The 21547-nt window shown below is 51.7% G+C and overlaps 11 protein-coding genes across 11 annotated transcripts; 6 read left to right on the forward strand and 5 right to left on the reverse strand.

Moving 5' to 3' along the window:
- Positions 1-52: 52 nt before the first annotated feature.
- On the forward strand, positions 53-1501 carry A1O5_09394 (uncharacterized protein; the record flags this gene model as incomplete). Its single annotated transcript, XM_007749973.1, has 6 exons — positions 53-187; positions 291-576; positions 630-764; positions 825-969; positions 1047-1114; positions 1206-1501. The coding sequence occupies 6 exons, from the start codon at positions 53-55 to the stop codon at positions 1499-1501; spliced, it is 1065 nt and encodes a 354-aa protein (XP_007748163.1).
- Positions 1502-1976: 475 nt separating this feature from the next.
- A1O5_09395 (uncharacterized protein) lies at positions 1977-2698 on the forward strand. The gene is made up of 2 exons (XM_007749974.1): positions 1977-2227; positions 2298-2698. Exons 1-2 carry the CDS (start codon positions 2142-2144, stop codon positions 2434-2436), a joined length of 225 nt encoding a protein of 74 aa, XP_007748164.1. The 5' UTR covers positions 1977-2141; the 3' UTR covers positions 2437-2698.
- Positions 2699-3101: 403 nt separating this feature from the next.
- A1O5_09396 (uncharacterized protein) lies at positions 3102-3892 on the reverse strand (the record flags this gene model as incomplete). The annotated part of the gene is made up of 2 exons (XM_007749975.1): positions 3102-3674; positions 3731-3892. The coding sequence occupies 2 exons, from the start codon at positions 3890-3892 to the stop codon at positions 3102-3104; spliced, it is 735 nt and encodes a 244-aa protein (XP_007748165.1).
- Positions 3893-4562: 670 nt separating this feature from the next.
- Positions 4563-6377, forward strand: A1O5_09397 (uncharacterized protein; the record flags this gene model as incomplete). The annotated part of the gene is made up of 1 exon (XM_007749976.1): positions 4563-6377. The coding sequence occupies one exon, from the start codon at positions 4563-4565 to the stop codon at positions 6375-6377; it is 1815 nt and encodes a 604-aa protein (XP_007748166.1).
- A 424-nt stretch (positions 6378-6801) lies between these two features.
- A1O5_09398 (uncharacterized protein) lies at positions 6802-8107 on the reverse strand (the record flags this gene model as incomplete). Its single annotated transcript, XM_007749977.1, has 6 exons — positions 6802-7319; positions 7390-7456; positions 7520-7561; positions 7636-7777; positions 7852-7934; positions 7994-8107. The coding sequence occupies 6 exons, from the start codon at positions 8105-8107 to the stop codon at positions 6802-6804; spliced, it is 966 nt and encodes a 321-aa protein (XP_007748167.1).
- Positions 8108-8916: 809 nt separating this feature from the next.
- A1O5_09399 (uncharacterized protein) lies at positions 8917-9743 on the reverse strand (the record flags this gene model as incomplete). The annotated part of the gene is made up of 2 exons (XM_007749978.1): positions 8917-9109; positions 9172-9743. The coding sequence occupies 2 exons, from the start codon at positions 9741-9743 to the stop codon at positions 8917-8919; spliced, it is 765 nt and encodes a 254-aa protein (XP_007748168.1).
- A 509-nt stretch (positions 9744-10252) lies between these two features.
- Positions 10253-11005, forward strand: A1O5_09400 (uncharacterized protein; the record flags this gene model as incomplete). The annotated part of the gene is made up of 1 exon (XM_007749979.1): positions 10253-11005. The coding sequence occupies one exon, from the start codon at positions 10253-10255 to the stop codon at positions 11003-11005; it is 753 nt and encodes a 250-aa protein (XP_007748169.1).
- Positions 11006-11983: 978 nt separating this feature from the next.
- Positions 11984-13495, forward strand: A1O5_09401 (uncharacterized protein; the record flags this gene model as incomplete). The annotated part of the gene is made up of 3 exons (XM_007749980.1): positions 11984-12988; positions 13050-13222; positions 13336-13495. The coding sequence occupies 3 exons, from the start codon at positions 11984-11986 to the stop codon at positions 13493-13495; spliced, it is 1338 nt and encodes a 445-aa protein (XP_007748170.1).
- Positions 13496-13900: 405 nt separating this feature from the next.
- On the reverse strand, positions 13901-14783 carry A1O5_09402 (uncharacterized protein; the record flags this gene model as incomplete). Its single annotated transcript, XM_007749981.1, has 2 exons — positions 13901-14587; positions 14691-14783. 2 exons carry the CDS (start codon positions 14781-14783, stop codon positions 13901-13903), a joined length of 780 nt encoding a protein of 259 aa, XP_007748171.1.
- A 538-nt stretch (positions 14784-15321) lies between these two features.
- A1O5_09403 (uncharacterized protein) lies at positions 15322-17091 on the forward strand (the record flags this gene model as incomplete). Its single annotated transcript, XM_007749982.1, has 4 exons — positions 15322-15579; positions 15652-15937; positions 15990-16601; positions 16679-17091. 4 exons carry the CDS (start codon positions 15322-15324, stop codon positions 17089-17091), a joined length of 1569 nt encoding a protein of 522 aa, XP_007748172.1.
- Positions 17092-19334: 2243 nt separating this feature from the next.
- Positions 19335-21425, reverse strand: A1O5_09404 (uncharacterized protein; the record flags this gene model as incomplete). The annotated part of the gene is made up of 7 exons (XM_007749983.1): positions 19335-19649; positions 19704-19773; positions 19833-20081; positions 20136-20523; positions 20579-20888; positions 20943-21160; positions 21215-21425. The coding sequence occupies 7 exons, from the start codon at positions 21423-21425 to the stop codon at positions 19335-19337; spliced, it is 1761 nt and encodes a 586-aa protein (XP_007748173.1).
- Between the last annotated feature and the right edge of the window lie 122 nt (positions 21426-21547).

The raw sequence follows: 21547 nt of genomic DNA on the forward strand, positions 1-21547 counted from the left end.
GTTACGATCAGCAGTTCGTCCACATCGCCTCTGCGCAAGGAAGTTCGAGACAATGGTTCAGAACAAAGCCTTCATTTACAAAAAGATTCCCAATGGACTGCCTATTCCTGGTGAGGATGTGACTGTCGAAGATATTGGCTTTGACGAAAATGCGCTGCCACCAAAGAACGGCTTCAGTATGAAAAATGTACGTGCTCTGCTCATGGCAACAATGGCTGATCATCCTGGCCGAACATGGCAAGTGATTCAAAACCACATTATCATTTTGACACTCACCTTTATGTGCTCAGCTATATGCCTCGTATGATCCCGGCCAGAGACGCCAGCTGAGGGATCCTGCCATACCTTCTTATTCTGCCGCTCTGAAGCCTGGAAGGCCGGTCGTCTCTGTCAGTGTCATAGGTCAAGTATTGGAGTCCGACAGGCCGAACATCAAGAAAGGGGCACTCGTGACTGTCCAGAACTGTAGCACTGAAGAGTACTCCATCGTGCCAGAGTCGCTAGCCAAGGATGCCCAATTGATCGAACCGAAAGACAGCATACCTCTCACAGCATACCTGGGTGTGCTTGGAATTAGTGGTTGGTGCTGCTTAACTGGCCTGGAGACGATCCCTTACTCATCCAAAGAGAAGGCTTGACCGCATACGGATCTCTACGCGAAATTGCGAGACCTAAAAAGGGCGAGACGATTCTAATATCTGCTGCTGCCGGTGCGGTGGGCCAGATTGTTGGTCAGATCTGCGTTCGAGAAGGCTTACGCGTATGTTTCCCGATATCACATTCCTCTGAGATACTCTGAACCAATGGATCGGTGCTGATTGAAGCCATCCGGGTCATCGGGTCTGTTGGTGATGACAGCAAGCTCGAATTCATCACGAAAGAACTCAGGTTTACGTCGGGGTTTAACTACAAGAAAGAGAAGATGGCCGATGCGCTCAAAAGACTTGCGCCGGACGGACTGGATATCTAGTGAGCAATCAAGGAATCTGATGCTATTTTTCTTTCTGGCACCGGGATTGACTACTTACCCGTCACCATTACCCTAGCTTCGACAATGTTGGAGACGAACTACTTGATACTGTTCTTTGGGACATGAAGACATTCGGTCGAATTGGTGCGTTAAGCCCCTTTCTGCCAGATCGGATATAGGGGGGAACCTCCATTATGCCATCTTGCTGATCTGCTGACTTTTGAACGCCTCGAAGTGGCCAGCGGCACGATTTCCACATACAATTCCTCCGACTCGAATCCTATATTGGGCGTCAAAAGTTACTCAAAAATCGTTCGACGACGCCTGAAGTGGGAGGGATTCCTGGTTTACGACCAGAACATTCAGCAATGGGGTAAACAGCGGGACGAAGACGTTTTTCGCTGGATTGCAAACGGCGAACTAAAGTCTGTAGAGCACATCACCGAGGGGATTGAAAACGCAGCCGAGGGATTTGTGGGGATGTTGAAAGGGGATCTCGGCAAGAGCATCCTAAAGATCACAAAATCTTAGTGATGATAATATAGGGCAAGATTAGATAGTGTAGACCTAACTCTGGAGAAGGAACATCAAAACTGGGAACCTAGAGCTCTTAGAGTACAAGGTTCTAGGATGAGACAGAGTTTGCAGAGTGGACAGCAAACTTCGACACCATACTTCTTTCGCCTGACCGAGAGAAAATGTATAATTTCAGATTCGGTTAGTCACTTACCCTGACTGTGTATAGTCTTGCAGCCAAATGTTAGGTGTAAAGCGACAATGGCACGCAGGTGGCGTTCACGCTTCGAATCCTCAGAGACGGTGCCAACCGCGTTGCTGCGCACAATTTGTAATAAATGGTGGACGGAACGTCTCTTTCGGGTATTCCTCCTACGCAGATCTTGCCAATGCTCGGTAGCGAAAGTATATAAGTCGTTGGAGCCGGGGATGCAACTCCTTGAGCAAAATCTCAAATTCTTTCCAAATGAGCGACATGGCATTTTCCGACAAGGCCCCATGCACCGAAATTGTGTTCATTCCCACCAAAACGGGGGACAACCTCACGGATTTTAGCAGTCCCCCTGGTGAAGTCTATCAGGATATCCTTGATGCTATCACAGAGCATGGGAAACCCCAGAGACTGTACTGGGGCCGCTAAGTCGAGGATCCTACCATGTACTACTATATCCTCGATTGGCACGACCTTGGCGCGCATAGGGAACTCCAGAAATGGGAGTATGTGATTGCGTTGGAAATGACGTACAACTTTTAACTGACAGGCTTCCAGCGGCTATGGCCCGTTCGTTGAATGATTCCAGTCTCTGGTCAGCGGAAGACCATTCCACTATCACGCCAACCTGGAGCCACATCCGCCTACAGCCGTATACTGCGAGGCCACTGGGTTGCTCCAGCTCTATTTCCCGCTAGACTATTCGAAAGTACTCAGTAGACCAGAAGGCTCTTCATGAGAATTTGGTCTGGCTGGGGCAGATAATCAAGGCCATGTGGCCTGGGTGTAGGGGTGCATCGAGCGGCAGGGTACTGGAGGAACTCGATGTTCCCGGCGGTTTTAAAAAGGCGAAGGTGTATGTCATGATGATCGGCTGGGAGAGCGTCGATTCGCATACTAGGTATCGTGATTCCAAGACATTTGGCATGACCGCCCACCACATTTTAAAGGCGACGGATCTTGTCACTTTCGAGATGTTGCCCTTTGAGACAAACAGTTTGTGTGTGCCAAGGGTTCGAAATCTTGGCCCTTAAGTTGCGCAAATAATTTTGCGTGAAAATTATGCCGAGGTCCAAAAATCCTTTGCATGCGACGACTCTCCGGGAGCTTCGAGAAATCCAGTAGCGCTTTCTTATTATTTCAAAGCTCGGCGTGATCGTCGGAATAAGGTAAACCCGTAACGTCACGTGCCGTAACTCCGCCAGCGGAGTTGACACTGCTAGTGGCAACAAATCCCGTGCTTATCGAGTCGCTACGAGAAACGGGGCCTACACAACCGAGACCTCTGCCTATAGTGCTGGTTTCTCCGTTGTCCGTTTTCCCTTCCTGTTCCGTCCAGCATGAGAGAGATTTACTCTGAGCACAACACGGACAAAAGCCTGGACGCGACGGTCGATTGGGCCTCTAGGACTTTGGAGAAGGCGCCGTGGTATCACCCCAAAGTGCTGGCATTTCTCTCGCCCATTTTCTCTCCTTGGGCGGCTTCACGGCTTCATTCAATAGCCAATACGCTAGCTGATCGCGATCGATCGTGGTCCGCCAGCCATCCTTTGCGACATATCCCGCCCTTGCACCCTCGACCGGTCCCACGGCATCCTTGATCAAGTTCAGCCGACAGACCGTCCAATCGACGCCGACGCTGTTGGATTTGAGGTCATTTAGGAACACCTCTTTGATAGCTAATGTCTCCCTTCGTGCACCGGCAGCAATGCTCATGATGAAGAGAATGTGAAGCTTCGTAAAGAAATCAAAGCCGTCTTTGAGATCTACGATCGATTGCGTCGAGGCGATGAGGAGGTAGGGCCGTTTGTCGGCGGGCAGGCTGTGCAACTCCTCCAAAATCACCCGGTACAGGCCCGCGACGTCGGTGCCTTTGTGGTTGAAGCTGTTTGGTCCCAGCAATGAGATGATGCTGCCGAAACTGGGGAGAAGCGGACACAGTTTTTCGGGGAGCGAAGTGATCGGGCACTCGATAAGCTTCAGACGAATTTCAATAAACGATTCGATTCCCTTGGTCCATGTCAAGTACGTACAGTGATTCTTGCCTCATCCAGGGCATCTCCCAAACGCTTCCTCAATTCTGTTGCATTGCGGGCATACGCCGTCACTGAATACCCTCTTTCTAGAGCGTGCCTCATGACGACAAGTCCACTTGGACCAGCCGCACCGAGCACGAGAATGGGTTTATCGGACATGTTTCGAAGCAGGTGAAGGGATCCCAAGCAGGCCGCCAAAGAATCCAGGCACATATCCCTGCCCCGAGGAAGGCAGGCACTACGCTGGAATTTTAAACACGTAACCCCAAAGGTGAATTCGCTCGAAGCAATATTTACGCGAAGGTCGAAGCCGGCACGGCATTAGCGCTCTCTCTGACTTGTTCCCGCAGCTGCAACTGCCAGCAATATGGGGAATTACAGCCAGGACGTGACTCGAGGCGGACATGATGCCTTGACGGTGTCGGCTTTACATCAGGTTCGGCCGCAATGAGAGGGGCTTGTCACCTTGGTTACCATTTGTTATCCCCGGGGTCATGTGTCTTTGCAATCTTCACGGGGGAAGGCCAGTCGCGGTACATGCCCCCAGCTGACGGCATCTCTCAACTACATGGCCGGGTTCGGGATTGCAAAGCCGTTCCGGCAACCCAAACGCAGACGACCATCTCCACTAGTCAGACCACTCCGTACAACACTCCCGAGTGTTCGGATGAATTGTATTCAGTCAGGTGTACAACCTGGCAGGCCCGTGTATCATGCCATCAATTAGCATCGCAATAAGGTGAAGCGTAGGTGATTCCCTGAGATTTCTCTTCTCCTCTCTCCACAGTCGGGCTTTGTTTGAGTTGTCCAGTTGTCGCCAACTTTCGCAATGCTTCCTAAGACGTTTGACGATGCCAGGGCTGACTCTGCCGCTCGTGCACAAGAATGTGGGTGGGAGAAGGTCAACGCGCGCGGTTTCGAAATCCTGGAGGCGGCTCATGGATTCCATGCCCCCAAACGTGCCATTGTGATTGGAGCTGGGGCGACCGGCATTTGTTTTGCCAAATTTGCAGAGCCAGTGCCCAACCTCGAAGTGCAGATTTACGACAAGAACGACGAGGTAGCGGGCACCTGGTGGGAGAACCGATACCCAGGCTGCGCCTGTGATATACCTTCCCATATCTATCAATTTCAATGGGCCCTCAACCCTTATTGGTCCCACTACTACGTCGGTGCAGCGGAAATCTTGCAATACTTCAGGGATGTGGTCGACAAGCATGATCTCTGCAAATACATGAAGCTGAGTCACGAAGTCCTGGGCGCGAGCTGGGACTCCACTAAGGTTAAATGGATTGTTACCGTGAAGGCGCCGGATGGATCAACCTTTGAGGACTCTTGCGACTTCCTCATTAACGCCTCCGGCCTGCTCAACAAGTGGAAGTGGCCGGAAATCAAGGGGCTGGAATCCTTTACAGGCGTTCGACTCCATTCAGCCAACTACGACCCAAGTATCGATCTACAAGGCAAAACCGTTGCGGTAATCGGATCAGGCTCCTCCGGGTTGCAGATTGTTACCAGCATCCAGCCGGTCGTCGAACACCTGTACACCTGGATTAGGTCGCCCATCTGGGTGAGTGCCGGGTTCGCCTCCAATTTTGCTGGAAAAGATGGCCAAAACCTACGATACACTCCAGAATTCCAGAACAAACTGGCATCAGACCCAGTAGCTCATTTACGATACATCAAGATGATTGATGAAGAACTTGGAATTCGATTCAACTACAATCTGGTAAGAACTGCAGAGGCACAGGGTGCTATCGACTTTTCTCGCCAATTAATGAAAGAAAAGCTGAAGAGCCGGCCGGAGCTCTTTGAGAAAATCGTCCCCAAGACTTATGGTGTCGGCTGTCGCCGAGTCACTCCTGGCAATGGCTACCTAGAAGCTTTGGTTGCGCCGAATGTCACCGTCTACCCAGAGGATATCCAAGAAATCACGCCGACTGGGTTTATTAACAAAGCAGGAGAGGAACATGCCGTCGACGTTATCATCTGCGCAACAGGATTCGACACATCTTTTGTTCCCAGGTTTCCTCTCACAGCAAATGGGAAAGACCTAAGGTCGGAATGGAAGACTGATCCAGTGTCGTACTTTTCTCTGATGGTGCCGGATTTTCCTAATTACTTCATCTCATTGGGGCCTTATAGTGCCTCCAACGGCTCGCTCTTACCTCCAATTGAGCACGGCTGTCGTTACATGATTCAGGTGATTGAAAAGTGTCAACTGGAGAAAATTAAATACTTGTCACCCAAGGTAGAGGCCACTCACCAATTTCGAGAATATGCCGACCTCCTCCTCAAAAGAACGGTGTGGTCTCAGCCATGTAGGAGCTGGTTTAAAGGCAACACGATCGACGGGCTTCCTCGCAACTATCCCGGTTCACGAGCTCATTTTGTCGAACTCGTAGTACCCCGATACGAGGACTTTGAGATTGAGTATGAGAGTGTTAACCGATTCCACTTCTGGGGCAATGGCTTCACCTTGCACGAAGTTGATGGCCGAGACCCGACATGGTACCTGGGCATTGTCGATGGAGAGGACAAACAGCCAGACTACACGAAGGACGAAGAGGAATTTCAGAAGCTGTTGTCCAGCAGCCCTACTCCGGCCCCTGATCATCACGAGCCCAATGGCCTCCCAAATTGATCCAGGATATTAGTTCATGTCTGGAGTATCTACGACCCATCATAGGGATGCAGTTCAAGATCTCCGTGCGATTTCCACTTCGATTTCTGTTTGTAAGGATCAACGTCCTGGACACTGACTGTAGTTTTTGTGATTGGTGCCTGCCCAGAATAAAGAATTTTTTCGTCGCCTGCTTCAAGGACTCCCGTTAAATCGACTGATGACGGCCAGAGTTCTACAGGTTCGGATGAGGACAGCTCAAGACTCGCCGATAGTGGTTTTGCTCGCTGAAATATGATAGATAAAGCGATCTGATTCTAAACACACCGCCTTTAACGACCTCCTCGTGTGATCGCTCCCAGCTCACAGAATATTGGGAAATAAGAACCGGGTCTAGAATATCGCAATGGCATTGGGACAGCTTGCCACGCCGCCTGTTGTCGAGTCACATTACTGTCTTGTAATATGGGGAAAGTCCCTCACCTTGAACATTGGCAGGACTGCTCGCCAAGAAGAAGGTGTATCTGCCGGTCTTCTGGCATAGTTCGGCCAGCCCATCAAGATCCCACATTTCACCAATCGGGACTCCCCACCGAGGCAGGAGGTAGTAGTGGAGATGCTCGGGTTCGTCGAACGGCCACGACTCGAAAGCCGGCGAGTCACTCGCAACCGCACTGAAATAGTTGTCGTGAAGAAACTCGAGCATGCTGTTTCCTCGGCTCAACCCGGCAAACTCCAGCTCTGAATTACTTTTCGACCCGATCTTCATCCGCCCATCTGCATCGAGCTTTTTGTACGCCTCGGACCACCCGGTCCGGACGACGAGGATATCGCCATAGTTGAATTCGACATGGCACGCTCGTGCACAAGCCTCGATCTCCTCCACGGTAATCTTTCTAGCCGTGAACGGATCGTAGGACCGCTTCGAGTACGAGTAGAAGTCGATCAAGACTCCCCTTCCGGCTTGGGTTGGTCAACAGACGCTTGGCTGATAAAACGGTCTTGTCGAAAGATGCGGTGCGCCAAAACTTACCGATCCCCTTTTTCGCCCAGTGATGGATTCCCAGTTTTTCCGTACTCAGAATTTGGGCCCGAGTGGTCTTGGGTGCTCACGTTAGCGTCGCCATGTCAACGCCCAAAAAAAGACATGATCTGTCCATTACATTATTGTACCAGATGAAGGAGTCGTTGTGATTAATGCCGACCTGCCCGGTTCTCTTTTCAGCCCCAATCCGCCCGAGCTGGAGGATACTTTGTCAAAGCCGGGCAAGCATCTTACATGGCGAAACCCATCCCACTGTGAGCCACTTTGGGTGTTCAGCGTGTGTAAGTCGTCATATGCATAGTCTGTGATCGCCTTGATCTCGTGCTTGAAGCCCTGCCGACCAAAAAATGGCGGAGCCGGGAGCTCGGCGGGGAAACTTGAAAAGTCGAAACGTGTTAGTCGACGCTCATTTTCTCCATGGTGATAATAAGGGGTCTCTGAGTGACGGACTTCAAGCACACGGTTTTCCCCGTTTGGATTTGTTTCGCTGCGTTCGCGATTCTGCGCGGCGTCAAAAGATTCAAACGTCCCAGCTGCGGGCAAAAATCAGCTTCAAAGGCCTTGCGAAAGGGTGTCCCCCTTTAGGCTATACCTGGTCATGCTTGCCCCAGAACCACGCAGCGTTCGAGGGAGCACCATCGATGGATGGGAGCTCGCTCAACTTTGGCAGTTTCTCAGCATCGGGATCGAAGCTAGGTAGGTCCATGGCCGAAGAGGGACAGTTGGATCAAACGGATGGCAATTCCTTCGACGGGGTTAAGCTGTGAGGCAGTTCAACAAGGAGAATCCAAGTATTAAGAAGTGCTGGCAGTCTTTATACCACAGCCAACGGTCGGGCCTGTCAGAAACTAATCCCCGGTTCGGAACTCACAGCCTACCGGCAGTGTGGGGCAGGATTATTGTATACTTAAGTAACTTAAGTAAATTTATGAGCTTACTTAAATTACTTAAGTAAACCTTAATGATTTACTATACCAGATTTAGTAGATATATACTGTAACAGAGCACTTCAGGGTTCGGCGTGCACGTGCAACGACGCACAGAGGCCTGTCCAGCAGATCGGGAATCGAGAACGCGTTTCTGGTTGATTGTTATGGATGCCAAGACGCCAAGGCACTAGAAGACCATATGTATATAGCACCGGGTCGCAGATCATCCCTTTAAAGCTCTTCAGCTTCGAAGTCGCTGTCGCACTGCGCCTATAGATAGGCAATATACTCCTTAGATAGCTCGCTGCCAAGCCATTCCTGACACTATTCCGTACTATTATTCTGGCGGCTTTCTCCCGTGGTCCGAGAACGTAATAAGAGAGAAAGAAAGGGCTTAGGGTCGAGCGTAGTGGACTAGAAACCAGTGTCAAAATAAAAGATTTTCGAGACGCGAAGATCTGTTTCTCGGTTTTCAAACTAGTAGATTGCATTTGCTTCTACGATCTTGTAGTATTGTGGAATCTCATGGCCAAGCTTGCAAGACTGATCCCGTAGGCATCCTGTCCCTGCGTCGAAGATCCAGAGGCTAGCAGATTCGTCCACCATCGATTTGATATACAGATCCGGTGATGAATCGACCTTCGTCCCCGAGGAGAAACGCAATCAGCGCTGCCACCTCTTCAGGTTGTCCTGGTCTGGCAATTGCTCGTGGCGCGGAATAGCCTGGACTCGTCAAGAGATGGCTGGCTTTCGTCGACATTGGGGTTCGGATCTCGCCACTGACCTTTGGATTAGACAAAACGACATCGAGGTACCTTTGCCGGCCGGCCACCCCACTTACGGGACAATAGCATTCACCCTCACTTCTCGCCCTCCTGCCTCTCTCGCCGCACACTTACTCAGCCCGATGACGCCGTGCTTGGAGGCCGAGTATGCTGGAAATTGAGCGGATCCAAGCAGTCCAGCTACGCTCGATGCGTTGACGATGCTGCCGCCGTTGGAGATGACCTTAAGCTGAGCCCTTAGACAGTACATCATTCCGGTCAAATTAATTGTCAACACAAAGTCCCAAGTGCTATTGTCCAGGTTCGCAATCCCCGGGCGGTCGCTTCCCTCCACATACACCCCAGCCAGGTTGGCTGCTCCATCAAGCGCTCCGAAGGTTGAGATCGTTGATGAGATCCATTGATCAACGTCAGTGTCTTTGCTGACGTCTACAACGGTGGCTAGAATTTTGGCCCCTGATTCTTTTCTGATGGTGTCGGCTGCTTCATCCAGAAGTTTCCCCTGGACGTCGGCCAGTGATAGAGATGCACCCCGATGTGCTAAGTAGCGAGCTGTGGCTAGACCGATGCCGGATGCCGCTCCTGTGACGGTAATCACTTTACCTTTAAAGGGTTTGCTATTAGCCATTTCGTTCGTATCCGCGCTTCAGTGAAGAGAGAGTTCCGTCCTGGTACAGGCTAATAGAGATGATAAGTAAAGAGTCAAGGTTTCAGACAATCGCTTACCGAGCGATCCGAAAAGGATTTCAAGGCGGGGAGGCTCGGACTCGAATGTTAGAATACCAAGAATATTGAATCTTCTACCATCCTTCACGCGATATGGCCCGCCAATGGGTAGATATTCTGACAAAGCTAATAAGCATAATCTGAGCGGAATCAAACTGTTCCGCCGCAGTTCGTCCATCGCCCTTCCGATCAGAAATAGGGTCAGCGGAACCGATGGGGCAACGACCTGAAATGCTGTCTTCGTCGCGGAGACTCGCCCTGGGAATTTTCTCCATCGTTCAACTCCAACTACATCGTCTACATCGACAAGGGGCATTTCCAACAAAAGGGTCACGGACCATGGCTGCTCAGATCATTTGATGGAAGGATTTGGAGCCTTCATGGCACCTACCACAACAAGTTCCGGGCATGATGCGCTGGATGCTGAGCTGGGTGGCTGGTCCTGAAGGCTACTACAATTCCAACCCGGGCCACGCAGTCCTTAGCCACGACGCTTCGGTTGGCTTTATGGGCCTGCCCTCGGGCAACAAACAAAGAGGACTCCACTACCATCAAGTGACGGAGATCTATGTTATCCTGAAGGGCGAGGTGTTGGGATGGGATGGATATGGTGAAAGTCATAAAGCAGGGCCCTTCGACTGCATATACATCCCGGCCACGGTTCCCCACAGCGTTCGAGCGTATGGAGATGAAGACGTGGAGCTGATATGGGTGCATGATGCGATCGAGAAAAAGGGCACCTCTGTTTACTGGGATTCGGCCATGCCGAATCCCCAGGATGAGTCGCAACGCAAGATCCAGGTGGTGCCTTTCAAAGACCTCGAACCTCGGTGGAATCAACTGGTCGGACAGCAATATTGGGAGATCACCTACGTCGCGCCCACGCAGGAGACTGCAAGTCCCGAGCCGCAATTGAAGATCCAGAATGACACTGTGGCACTGGGGCTGCTGGTGATTCCCCCGGCCCAAAAGTATGTGGTACAAGGCAGCAGCCGCAGTGAGCTGAACGTGGTTATCCGGGGCAAAGCAGTCACCAATATTGGAGGAAACCAGGAGCTTAACACCATGGATGCCATCTACGTCCCAGCGGGCCAAACAGGCACCTTGCGCAACCATGGTAGCGAGGTGACTTATGTCGTCAGGGTCCAGGAAAAGTCTCATTAGGACGACCGGACCAAGCAGAAGCCAGAGAGGCTCATTGTTGTACGCAGAATGAGAGTGGATCTATCTGCTTGATTGTGCTCTTGTCCCTCTGCCTACTCAGAGAGACTCTGTCTGTTTATATACACTTTGGCCTGTGATCTGAAGGCCATTCCTGAAACCTCCTATTCCGTCGCCATCCCATCACAGATCGGCGAGAACAACGGTGTTGAGGTAGGTGGCAGAGTTGGTGAAACGCCTAGCGTCTCAGGTGGTTTGCCACACAGTGGCTATCTCGAGACCCTGTCAACACTCATCATGACTGTTCCTGCTCGCCAGTGATGGGATCCGAATTCCCGTAGCCCTAGGCGATCAGCCAAAACGTCTGGCGCGTCGGCACCTAGCTGGTGGTACCGGACGCAGAATTCGATGTCTTGCCGGCTCGCACAACCCTTGCCGTGTTGACATCTGAAGGGATATGCATTAGGCGAACTGCCAAGCCATCTTGTGCCCTAGGTATGCTTCCTCGGGTGTCAATAGCCGCCCCCGGGCTGGCGGCTTCCCTCTCGCCCCCGGATATTTGCGGGCTCGAGATCAATAGTCCATGCAGTCTGCAAAGTTATCTGGTATGCTCTGATTTGAAGTAGCTATTTCTTGTCAGCGACTCCCGACAGCTTGATTCGTTTCGCCCTGTAGGCTGAGAGCTTCATTCGGCGACGATATCTCGCCCTGCTATTTCAGCGTCTCAACAACGCGGCCATGGCCGGAATTTTTGTATTGTTATCTTGGCCCTTAGGTATTGCTGTTGTTGGCATCTTAGTCAGTGTCGCGCAAAGCCCCCCGGCTCTTCACCCGGTGCTCGAAGGGTTGTGCTAATCTAGCTTTGCCCAGTGGGTGTTGTACTATGTAACGACGGCGATCAGGGATGCGTTCTTTCATCCCCTTTCTTCGTTCCCGGGTCCGAGATTTGCGTCCTTCTCCAAGATCCCGTTTGCGTATCATATGGTTTCTGGAGACATGCATCTCTGGACCGAGGCACTCCACGATACGTACGGGGAGGTGGTTCGTTATTCTCCCAATCACCTTAGTTTCGCTACTCCGGACGCCTGGAAGGACATATACAACTATCGGACCGGCGTCCCACATTTCACAAAGGACAAGATGAATTATTTCACTCCCCCAAGCGGCGTGGACAGCCTCCACTCGACCGACGACGACGCGGTCCACATCCGCCAACGGCGACTACTCTCACACGCATTCTCTGACACAGCACTACGGGCCCAAGAGCACATGATCCAGAAGTACGTCAATTTGCTTCTTGACAAGTTGTACGAAAGGTGCCGGGGACCCGAACAGGGGAAAACAGACATTGTCCGCCTGCTCAATTGGACCACCTTTGACCTTATCGGGGACTTGACCTTTGGCGAATCGTTCCACTGTCTCGAGGACAACGCCTATCACCCTTGGATTGCCTTAGTTTTTGACTACATGGTGGCAGCCGTGTTCATGGTCGCGTCGAAACAGTTCCCCTTGTTTGATCGCATCCTGCAAAAAATGATCCCCAAGCGCCTAACCCAGCGGATGCGAGACCATGCCCGGATGAGTGCCGAGCGCATGGGTCGTCGACTGGCCACCAAAACCGACCGACCGGATTTCGTGACTTACCTGGTGGGCCGGACCGATGATCCTGAGAGCATCAATGTGGAGGAAATGCACTCCAATTCTACCTTGATCATTTTGGGTGGCAGTGAGACGGCCGCCACCGCCCTCTCGGGAGCCCTCTATTATATGTCCAAGAACCGACAGACGTTCGATCGCCTGGTGAAGGAGGTCCGATCCTCCATCACGAAGGAAGAAGATTTGAATATCCTCAAAACCTCTCATCTGACCTATCTCACTGCATGCTTGGAAGAAACAATGCGGATCTATCCTCCGGTGGCGGGCTATCTGCCTCGGCGGGCTCCAAAGGAAGGCTGCAAGGTCGCAGGCTACTGGGTACCACCCTATGTAAGTTCGACAACGTTCCCGTTCCGGCCCCAAAGACCTGGATGCTCACGTCGGCCAATAGACTCAAGTATCCATCACTCCGTACGCCATAAATCATTTCCAGGAGAACTTCAAAGACCCCAAAAGCTTTGTGCCTGAGCGCTGGCTGAGTGAAGGGTCGGCCATGTATAGCTGGGACAGGAAACAAGCATCCCAGCCGTTTTCGGTCGGACCCCGGAACTGTATCGGCAAAAAGTGAGAACTCCTTCCCCCCCAACCCTTCCCTCGCCCAAGCCCCCTCCTCTCTGGCCGGTCTCCAGCAGCACATATCTGAGGGCACTGGAATCTTGGCTGACCCAAAAATGCAGCCTCGCCTGGGCAGAAATGCGCCTCATACTCTCCAAACTTCTCTGGCACTTTGATATTGAGGTGTGCGAGGAGAGCAAGGATTGGGGGAATCAAAAAACATATTTGCTCTGGCAGAAGCCTGCTTTGGTGCTGCAACTGAAACCAGTGGTAGACCGATAAGTTCTGCAGCGACGTCCACAGGATGTATACACGTCGATGGGAGGGCCGAGTTCATGCGCCGCCGCCATCAGTTCATGCTTCTCGCGAGGAATAAACCCATATTACTTTGGGTTCATTTACTACTCGTCTGACGACAGTTTAAAAGTGTGAACACCCATGCAGTTGAGGTTGGACTCAACCGTCCATTTGGCCGTCCTCGAGAAGTCATCGGTATGGTTACCACGTGGCGTTGTTTGAAGCGTCATTTGGGTTTGCTCTCGAAATAACGATTCAGATCACCAGAACTTTGTAACGTCACCTTGATGGCATCGGAATGATTCATAGAAGTTCAAAGTATGCACAGTGACGTTTGAATACCCTTTATCGGCGTTGTTCTCACCGAAACCATCAAGGTCCTGCCACGCCTCATTCCTCGGCCTCGACTTGTTGCACCCGAGGCCAGCTCGTGGTGTCTTTGCCTAGATGCTTTGCCACCATTTCAACCACGTTCTGCACTCCTTCCACGTCCCTTGTGCTGATACCGATTCGTCCTGCCGCTCGCAGATGGACCAAAGTCGTCCGGTGTGCCCCTTGTCCCATGACCGTGGCCAAGATCAGGAGCTCGTTCTCGACGCGATCCAAGGCGGTCAACTCGGCCAGATAGAGCCCGTACACCACAAAGTCGACGGTCCATGCTGGCGATTGTGAGCTTCTCTGCAACCAAGGGTCGAAACAGGTCATTAACGGGCTGCACTCACAGAAATCTGGTACGTCGGCGTAGGACTGGCGAATGGCCGCCGACGTTTCTTGCCCGAAAACGAAATTCCACCAGACGTCGGTGCGAGCCATGACGGCTTCTGGCTGGGACATCAGCCCCGGGAGGCTCTGGCCCATGGTCTTTGGTGGCCGGTCCACCCGGAGCAGGGAGAATAAGCCGTCCGACGCGCGCGGCATGCCTGCCAACGTCCACGTCTTGAGCACCACGGTGTGCAGCCGGTGGTAGACCCTGTCCCTGGCCGCCGTAGGAGCATCGTCACCTCCGAGGCGTTTCAAGATAAATTGATACAGGTCTCCCAGATGATGGCCTCCATCTGCAGTAATGAGCGTGGCCGCCTAGCGGTAGCCGCTCCCCCGTCCGGTGTCAGTGGAAAAATGGTTCTCGGAATTCAGCCTTAACTTTTTGCTGGAAGCGGCAAAAAGGTCTCAGCTTACTCACCACGACAATATACCATGCATCTCGTGGGAGAGTACTCGGTGTAGCAAGTGCCGCCCTTTCAAATAGAGCTTCGTAACATTCCGGAGGCCCCATCGCATCTGATCCTTCATCTTCCCTCTTGGAATGCAAGAGAGGTCGAGGTGATCCCCCCTTTTTTTAAAGAAAAAGAGAGAGGGAGAAAATATTCAACCAATCTTCGTGATTAGTTCCCTCATTCGGGTGGAGACACAGGTTTGGAATGGCACATTCTGGTACCCGGGATGCTTTCGGGATATTTTGTGGTCTAACGCTCACCCGAGTACCAGGTCTTAACACTCTTAGCTTATATGCTTGTCAGAACCACGTTCGTGACAGCTTTATAGGCTACTACGGTGTTCGGCTAAACCCCTGGGCCGCGGGAACTTTTGTTGATATAAACGAATGAGAACATTCGTCTTTTATCCGACATAGGAGCCCCAGCTCCGCAGCCGAACTCCAGGGACGCCCACAAAAACAATGCTCTCAGCGGCTACCCGCCCGACTGTGCAGGCCAACACCACATTAGCAGCTTTCCACTTTGTCTTTATCCATCTTACAGATGTGTTAGTCGTCCTTCAATCTCCTCAACACTGGCCCTCTGACGTATTTGACCATGAGTACTAGTATGGATAACCTGAGTCTACAGTCTTTGCCACCAGAGATCGTGTTCGTTACGTTCTCAGGAGGACTTCTGGTGCTTGCCGCTTGGGTAGTGGCTAGCTTCGTCTACCGCACCTTTATCGCAAATGCTCGTCCAACATATAAGGGATTCCCTATGGTGGGGATGGATGAGAAGGCAAAGACGCCGTGGCAACTGAGAGTCAAGTTCCTGCACCATGGAAAAGAGTTAGTATGGGATAATGTAGCAAAGGTAGGGCATGCCTGTCCTTTTTTTTTTTCTTGGTAGAAATTACCATTCCACAAAATGGTTAATCGGAACCAGTTGAATATGCCTTTCCAACTCGAGACCACGACTGGGCCGACCATCATCCTGCCTCCTCGGTATATGGACGAAGTCCGTAACGACGATCGCATGACCTTTGCCAAAGCTCTACAGGAAGACTTTTTCACTACTTACCCAGGATTCGAAGGGTTTCGCCCTGCTAGCCACGATAACATCTTCACAACCTCGGTGCGCAAGGGCCTGAACCAGTCCATCAACAGAGTCACGGAAATAGTGAGCCGAGAAGTGGACGCGCTGAGGGAGCAGATGTGGCCCGTCAATGACGGTAGGTGTTCCGCCAGACTCGAGAAGATCGCCACTGATGATGCTGCTGGTAGAGTGGACGACGACCACTTTTGCATCAGACGCCAGATGGCTTATTGCAAGACTCTCTGCGCGCACGTTCGTCCCCGAGCCTCTGTGTCACAGCCAGGAATGGCTCGATCTCAACATCAATTACCCTGTCAACTACTTTACTGGCACTTTCATGATGAGAATGGTGCCCGACCTCTTCCGCCCCGTGGTCCATTGGTTCTTGCCAGTGTGCAGACAGCTGAGGAGAGACGTCGCGGCAGCCGCTCGGATCCTCAAGCCTGAAGTCGAACGCCGTCGTCGGGCCAGAGCCCAGGGCACTGCCGATAGCGGAAATCCAAAGGACTCACCCGACGCATTCCAATGGATGGAGAACACTGCAAATGAGAGAATAGACACTTATAACTACATCCACGGCCAGCTTGCCTACACCCTTGGGGCGGTTCATACCACTTCAGGGACCTTTGTCCACGTTGTCTATGACCTGGTCAACCACCCGGAGTATATTGGGGATCTACGGGAAGAAATTGCATCGGTCTGGAAACCAGGCGAGACCATAACCAAGAATACCTTGCAGAAACTCAAGTTACTGGACAGCTTCATGAAGGAGAGTCAAAGAACGAACCCGGTGGCTTGGAGTAAGTCCCCCTTATTGCTGGCTCGCCGTATCGCCCCCTCTCCTCGGGTGAGACTCGTGCAGCGCTAACTCTTCCAGTGACTACACACCGCAAGGTACACAAGGATATCACCTTGTCCGACGGAACTGTGCTCCCAACAGGAGCCATGGTCGGCATACCACTCTGTGACCTGTGGAATGAAGAGAAATGGGAAAATCCCATGGAATTCGACGGTCATCGCTTCTACAAGATGCGCCAACAGCTTGGAGAGGAAACCAAGCATCAGTTTGTCTCCACGAGCAACGAGATGATCAATTTCGGCCACGGAAAATATGCATGTCCCGGACGGTTCTTCGCCGCCAATGAGATCAAAATCGGGCTTGTCAACATGCTCATGTACTACGATATCAGGGCTCTCCCTGGAGGCGCCGCTCCTTTAGCTTTGGAGCACGGTATTGTAAGGTCGCCAAATCCAGAGTGGAAAATCCAGTATAGATGCAGGCAGACCTGAAAGTCAAGCGTCGTCGATAAACGACTGTAGCAAGGACTCCGTGGACTTGCGGAAGACAGGCTGGATGGGTGGACCTGTATGGCTACCATTTGGAATTACAGTGTCTCAATTATGCCACCAGTTCCTTGTTCGCTTGGAGCAAGGGCCTCTGGTTCCCGTCGTCAACGCCACATGCGGAGCTAGCTCCTGACAGAGTCACAAATTGTGGTGATCGCCAGATCAGGCTCAGCCTAGCTTTTGCCATGTTCCTATGAAAAACTTTCCTCGTCTCCAATCAACAGGTATCAACTCGATCTCACTCTTTTCTGCTTCTTCCCAGGTCCTATCCAACTTCCTGTACCATTACCTTGTCTCAAGATCAAATATCGGGACTGTCTCATCGGTGTCAGGGTGTATTGGATCTCGGGCGAGGTGCGACGGCTGCGCGGAATCTTAGTCTTGTCACAATTGGTTAGACAGTGGTAGTTAATTGAGTACCCAGTAAATGTGAGTAGGTTGGCATTGAGCGTTGTTTACTGCAAGTCGTGTTCTTGATCCTTCAACAGCATTCATGATCCACCGACCTAGGGTCTTGGTTGCGCTTAGCTTGGGGCCGAAAAAGGCGGGGGAGGGACAATCTCGCAATCACTGGGGGAGGGGAGTCCGCCAGCCCTTCGTCAAGATGGATGAATCTCCGATGGTGGAAGAGACAGGTGCGGGTTCTGGCCGAGCAGGGGGTTTTTCGCCTACCGAGTGCATGAAGTTTCCAATATTGCTGGCAGCTGCAAGACCTCGACAGCCAAGCTTGAGTTTGATCGGAAGGCGAAGAATGATGAAAACAATGATGGAAACGGTGTGTCCCGCGGCAAAGAGCTTCCAGGACCTTCGCAATGAACATGCAGAGCACCAAAACCTCCTCGGTAACACGAAAACCCTCGAGAGCGATTCAGGCCAGTAAAGCTCTGCGCTGCCGGAAGCACTTGGCCTGATTCGGAGTCGAAGACCTGCAGTGCTACGTTGATTAACGTCAAAGTTGTGGCCGAAGGCTGAATGATTCGCGTAGCGCAGTATAGGTAACATCCTGAAGGCCAGTGGGTGAGTTGACAGGCAGGGTGAAGGGAGTGGGGGAAAGGGGGCAATCGACTTATGCCGAAATCACAAACAATGTGAGAGCCGATGGATTCGAAGGTATCCCACTCTCGCTGGAATGCTGATAGATCTCGCAGAGTGTACCAAATGAGCCTGGAAGCTGTGGACAAGAAAATGCAACTCCAGGAAACCCTGAATGGTGGGAGTTTTAGAGTAAGGAGAGAGCCCCGAGGGCTTTTCCCTTTTCCCTTTTTTCTTTTTTTTTGTTTGGTCAGACTGCGAGGCAGTTTCACCAAGGAGATTGGAGGCACCAACACGATTGCTGTTTCACCGAGTTTTTTATGGCATGACGCTGCCGTTTGGAGCCACATCATGGCATCACCCCTTAGCCAACTTGTTTTTGGCACCCCCCCTGCGTCTTGTTGATCAAATTCATCCACCACGCCCGTGTTCCCTTGACCCAATGATGTCAGGAAGCAAACTTCAGGTCTATAGTGTGCCAGCGATCTCGGATGGTTGCAGTTCATGGGGAGCCAAAACAGCGAGGAAGTACAGGCTGGAGAGATCTCGGAGGAAAAGACACATGGTGAGGACCTCCTACCCGACCACGCTTGTATACATACAGAACCCTAACAAGACACTAAACTTACCTTCTGGCCTAACTGCGAACAGGCTGTTCCTAGTTGGCGACAAATACTTCAAGGCAGAAATTCACGGAAGATGATCGATGAATATGTGGAGCAATTTCAAGGCAATATATTGAGTGGTGGAATGTGCGAGACTACGGGAAGCAAGATAAAAGCTACGGGCCAGGGTGAATAGTCTGTTCAATAGCATCGCAACTATACTCGGAGGGAGACCTCGGGACGGGTAAGTTAGGGTAGGCAATGGTGGAATCAATCGCGAAGCAATGAATACAGTGCCCAAAGTATCCCAAAGATTTAGATCAGGGGCTCGGGCAATCAGGCCAAGGGAACAATTCAGACCTTCATGAGGCTCAACGGTTGTGCATATAAAATAGCCCCAGTCAAAGTGAGACTGAAGGATAAATCTAGTAGTCGTAGTCTACATATCCTTCGGGAGAACTCACTCACCCACTCGCTTGCACATCCGAATCGCTGGCCCGTCTAATACGTTATACCCTATAACAACGATATTCAAGCTGGATTTCCTATCTAGTTTGGATGAAGACCATTAGTCAGAGCGCTCTGAAGTCTGCCCGGAGCTGGATAGTCGGTGGTTGAGACATGAAGGACCTTGGAAACGTCGGTGTAGTCCATGTAAAGCGTGGTGTCCCCTTCTCCGGTCTTTTCTTCCAGTGTGTTCCCATTCCCGATCCAACCGAACGGATCGTCCTCCGGAAGCCAGGAAGTATATTCGAAATCTTCGAATCGTGGATTCTCCCACCCGAAATAACCATGCATGGCGGAGCCTGGCCATAATGTGACGACGGGACCATTAGGTTCATTCCGTTTGAACCACGTGACACACTAAAGAAGCGTTGTAAGCAATTGACCAGCGGAGAGAGCAAGGCGCGGTCTTACCGAAGCGGACATAACTGTCTTTCCCATGTGGCGATCCACATGCTTGATCCAGCTCTTCAGAGCTAGCGGTCTGTGGAAGCCGTTAGCTGGGCCCGTGAAGCTTTTCCCTACGGGGGTATGGAGACATACTTGCAGACCATGGACTTGATGTACTCCCTTTGGATCTTCTTGACACATTTGATAATGTAGTGAGCGCAAGCTTCGAAGGTGTGAACAATGGATCCTGCGAACGGCGCCGAATTGGGCCCGAACATCAAGAACAGATTCGGCATCTGCTCGGGCTGGATCCCCATGTACGCCGTCGGTCTGTCCTTCCACACCATGGATAATGGAGTGCTGTTTCTGCCAATGATAGGGGTAGTGTTGCTGTCGAGCTTCCTGTCCCAGTACCAGTCAACTTCAGTATCTCAGGAGGAGGTCATGTACGCTTACGAATCAAAACCGGTGGCGCAGATAATGGCATCGTAGCTTCGTTCAACCCCGTCCTCGTCAATGATGCCAGCTTCGGTGAATTCCCTGACGTCCTTGGGAATGATGTTGGCGTTGTCTTTTTGCATGCACTCCAGCCACCCCTGACCCATCACAAGCCGTCGGCATCCAGGGGGATAGTCTGGTTTCAGGGTTTCATAGAGCCAAGGCTTCTTTTTGGTGGTCTCCTTCAGGTTTTGGTCAAGGAACGCGGTGAAATTCAGCTGCGCCTCGGTATCCTTGAAGAAGATCTTCTGGACATTGTTACAATAGGATTCCTGCTTCTTGCGGAACTGCAAGTATGTTTCTGGATTCTCAGAGAACTTGTGGCGTTCGCCCAAGTCGTGATCGACTATTCGATGTGAGATTCCAACCGGCCCGCAAAAGATCCCGACAAAGCCACTCACAGTTCATGTGCGCGTTGCGCTCAATCAGTTCCTCTGTATTGGTCCCTCCACCGGGAGGAACCCAGACCTTACCGCGGACGTAATGATCCAGTTGCTTGACAATCGGTTGAATCGCAGGAGTGATTTGGACCCCTGTCGACCCATACCCCAGGACTGCAACCGTCTTGTCCTCTGGGTCGAAATTGTCGTCCCAATTGGCCGTGTGAAGCATTGTGCCTTTGAATTTCTCTCGACCGGGGACTTTAGGCCATCTCCAGTCGTTGACAAATCCTGTGCATTTGATCAGAATGTCGGCACGGTCTTTGAAGGTCTGTTGAGGGTCAGCTCTAGCCAAGGAGTCTACGACTTTGGGGGAGGGACCAACGGTGCCGTCATCCAATCGCTTTACTGTCACTTCCCACTGCGCGTCGTCCTCGAACCACTCTGCGCTCAAAAACCGATGGCTGAACTCGACATGTTTGTAAACCTCATATTTTCTGGCGACGGTCCTCAGGTACTCTTCGAATTCTGGCCCCGGAGGGTAGAATCTGGTCCAATTGGGGTTGCTGGCAAACGTATACTGGTAGACGTGTGGCGTAAGGTCTGTCTATTAGCGACATACCCAGAGACTGGTCAAACGGCCGGCTGGAGCCTTACCTGGACGCAGGCCCGGGTAGTGATTCTCGAACCACGTCCCGCCGACATCTGTATTCTTTTCGTAGATGGTCAATTTTAAATTGGGGATGTGTTGAGGGAAGAGGCACCCGACGGCAATACCACACATGCCAGCGCCGATGCAGATGACTTCGATCGGACGCCAGTCATTGATGGAGCGGTCGTCCGGGCAAGGAGGTATTCTGGACGCCATACTGGAGGCTTTGCGAGATCTGGAGCGTAGTTGTCAAGCCCTTTCCAGGGGATATATTGACGGCCAGGTTGCTGTTGGCCCAGAAATCGTGAATGATGTACTTGGTTGGCAGAGGCCATCTT

This window comes from Cladophialophora psammophila, assembly GCF_000585535.1.
Source record: "Cladophialophora psammophila CBS 110553 chromosome Unknown aczJe-supercont1.16, whole genome shotgun sequence".
Classification (NCBI taxonomy): Eukaryota; Fungi; Ascomycota; class Eurotiomycetes; order Chaetothyriales; family Herpotrichiellaceae; genus Cladophialophora; species Cladophialophora psammophila.

Excerpts from the sequence above, each read along its gene's own strand:
- A1O5_09395 (XM_007749974.1), top strand. The coding sequence starts at position 2,142 with ATGTACTACTATATCCTCGATTGGCACGACCTTGGCGCGCATAGGGAA. Across the intron at positions 2,228-2,297 it reads GTGATTGCGTTGGAAATGAC|CGGAAGACCATTCCACTATC; the intron begins GTACAACTTTTA and ends GTCTCTGGTCAG.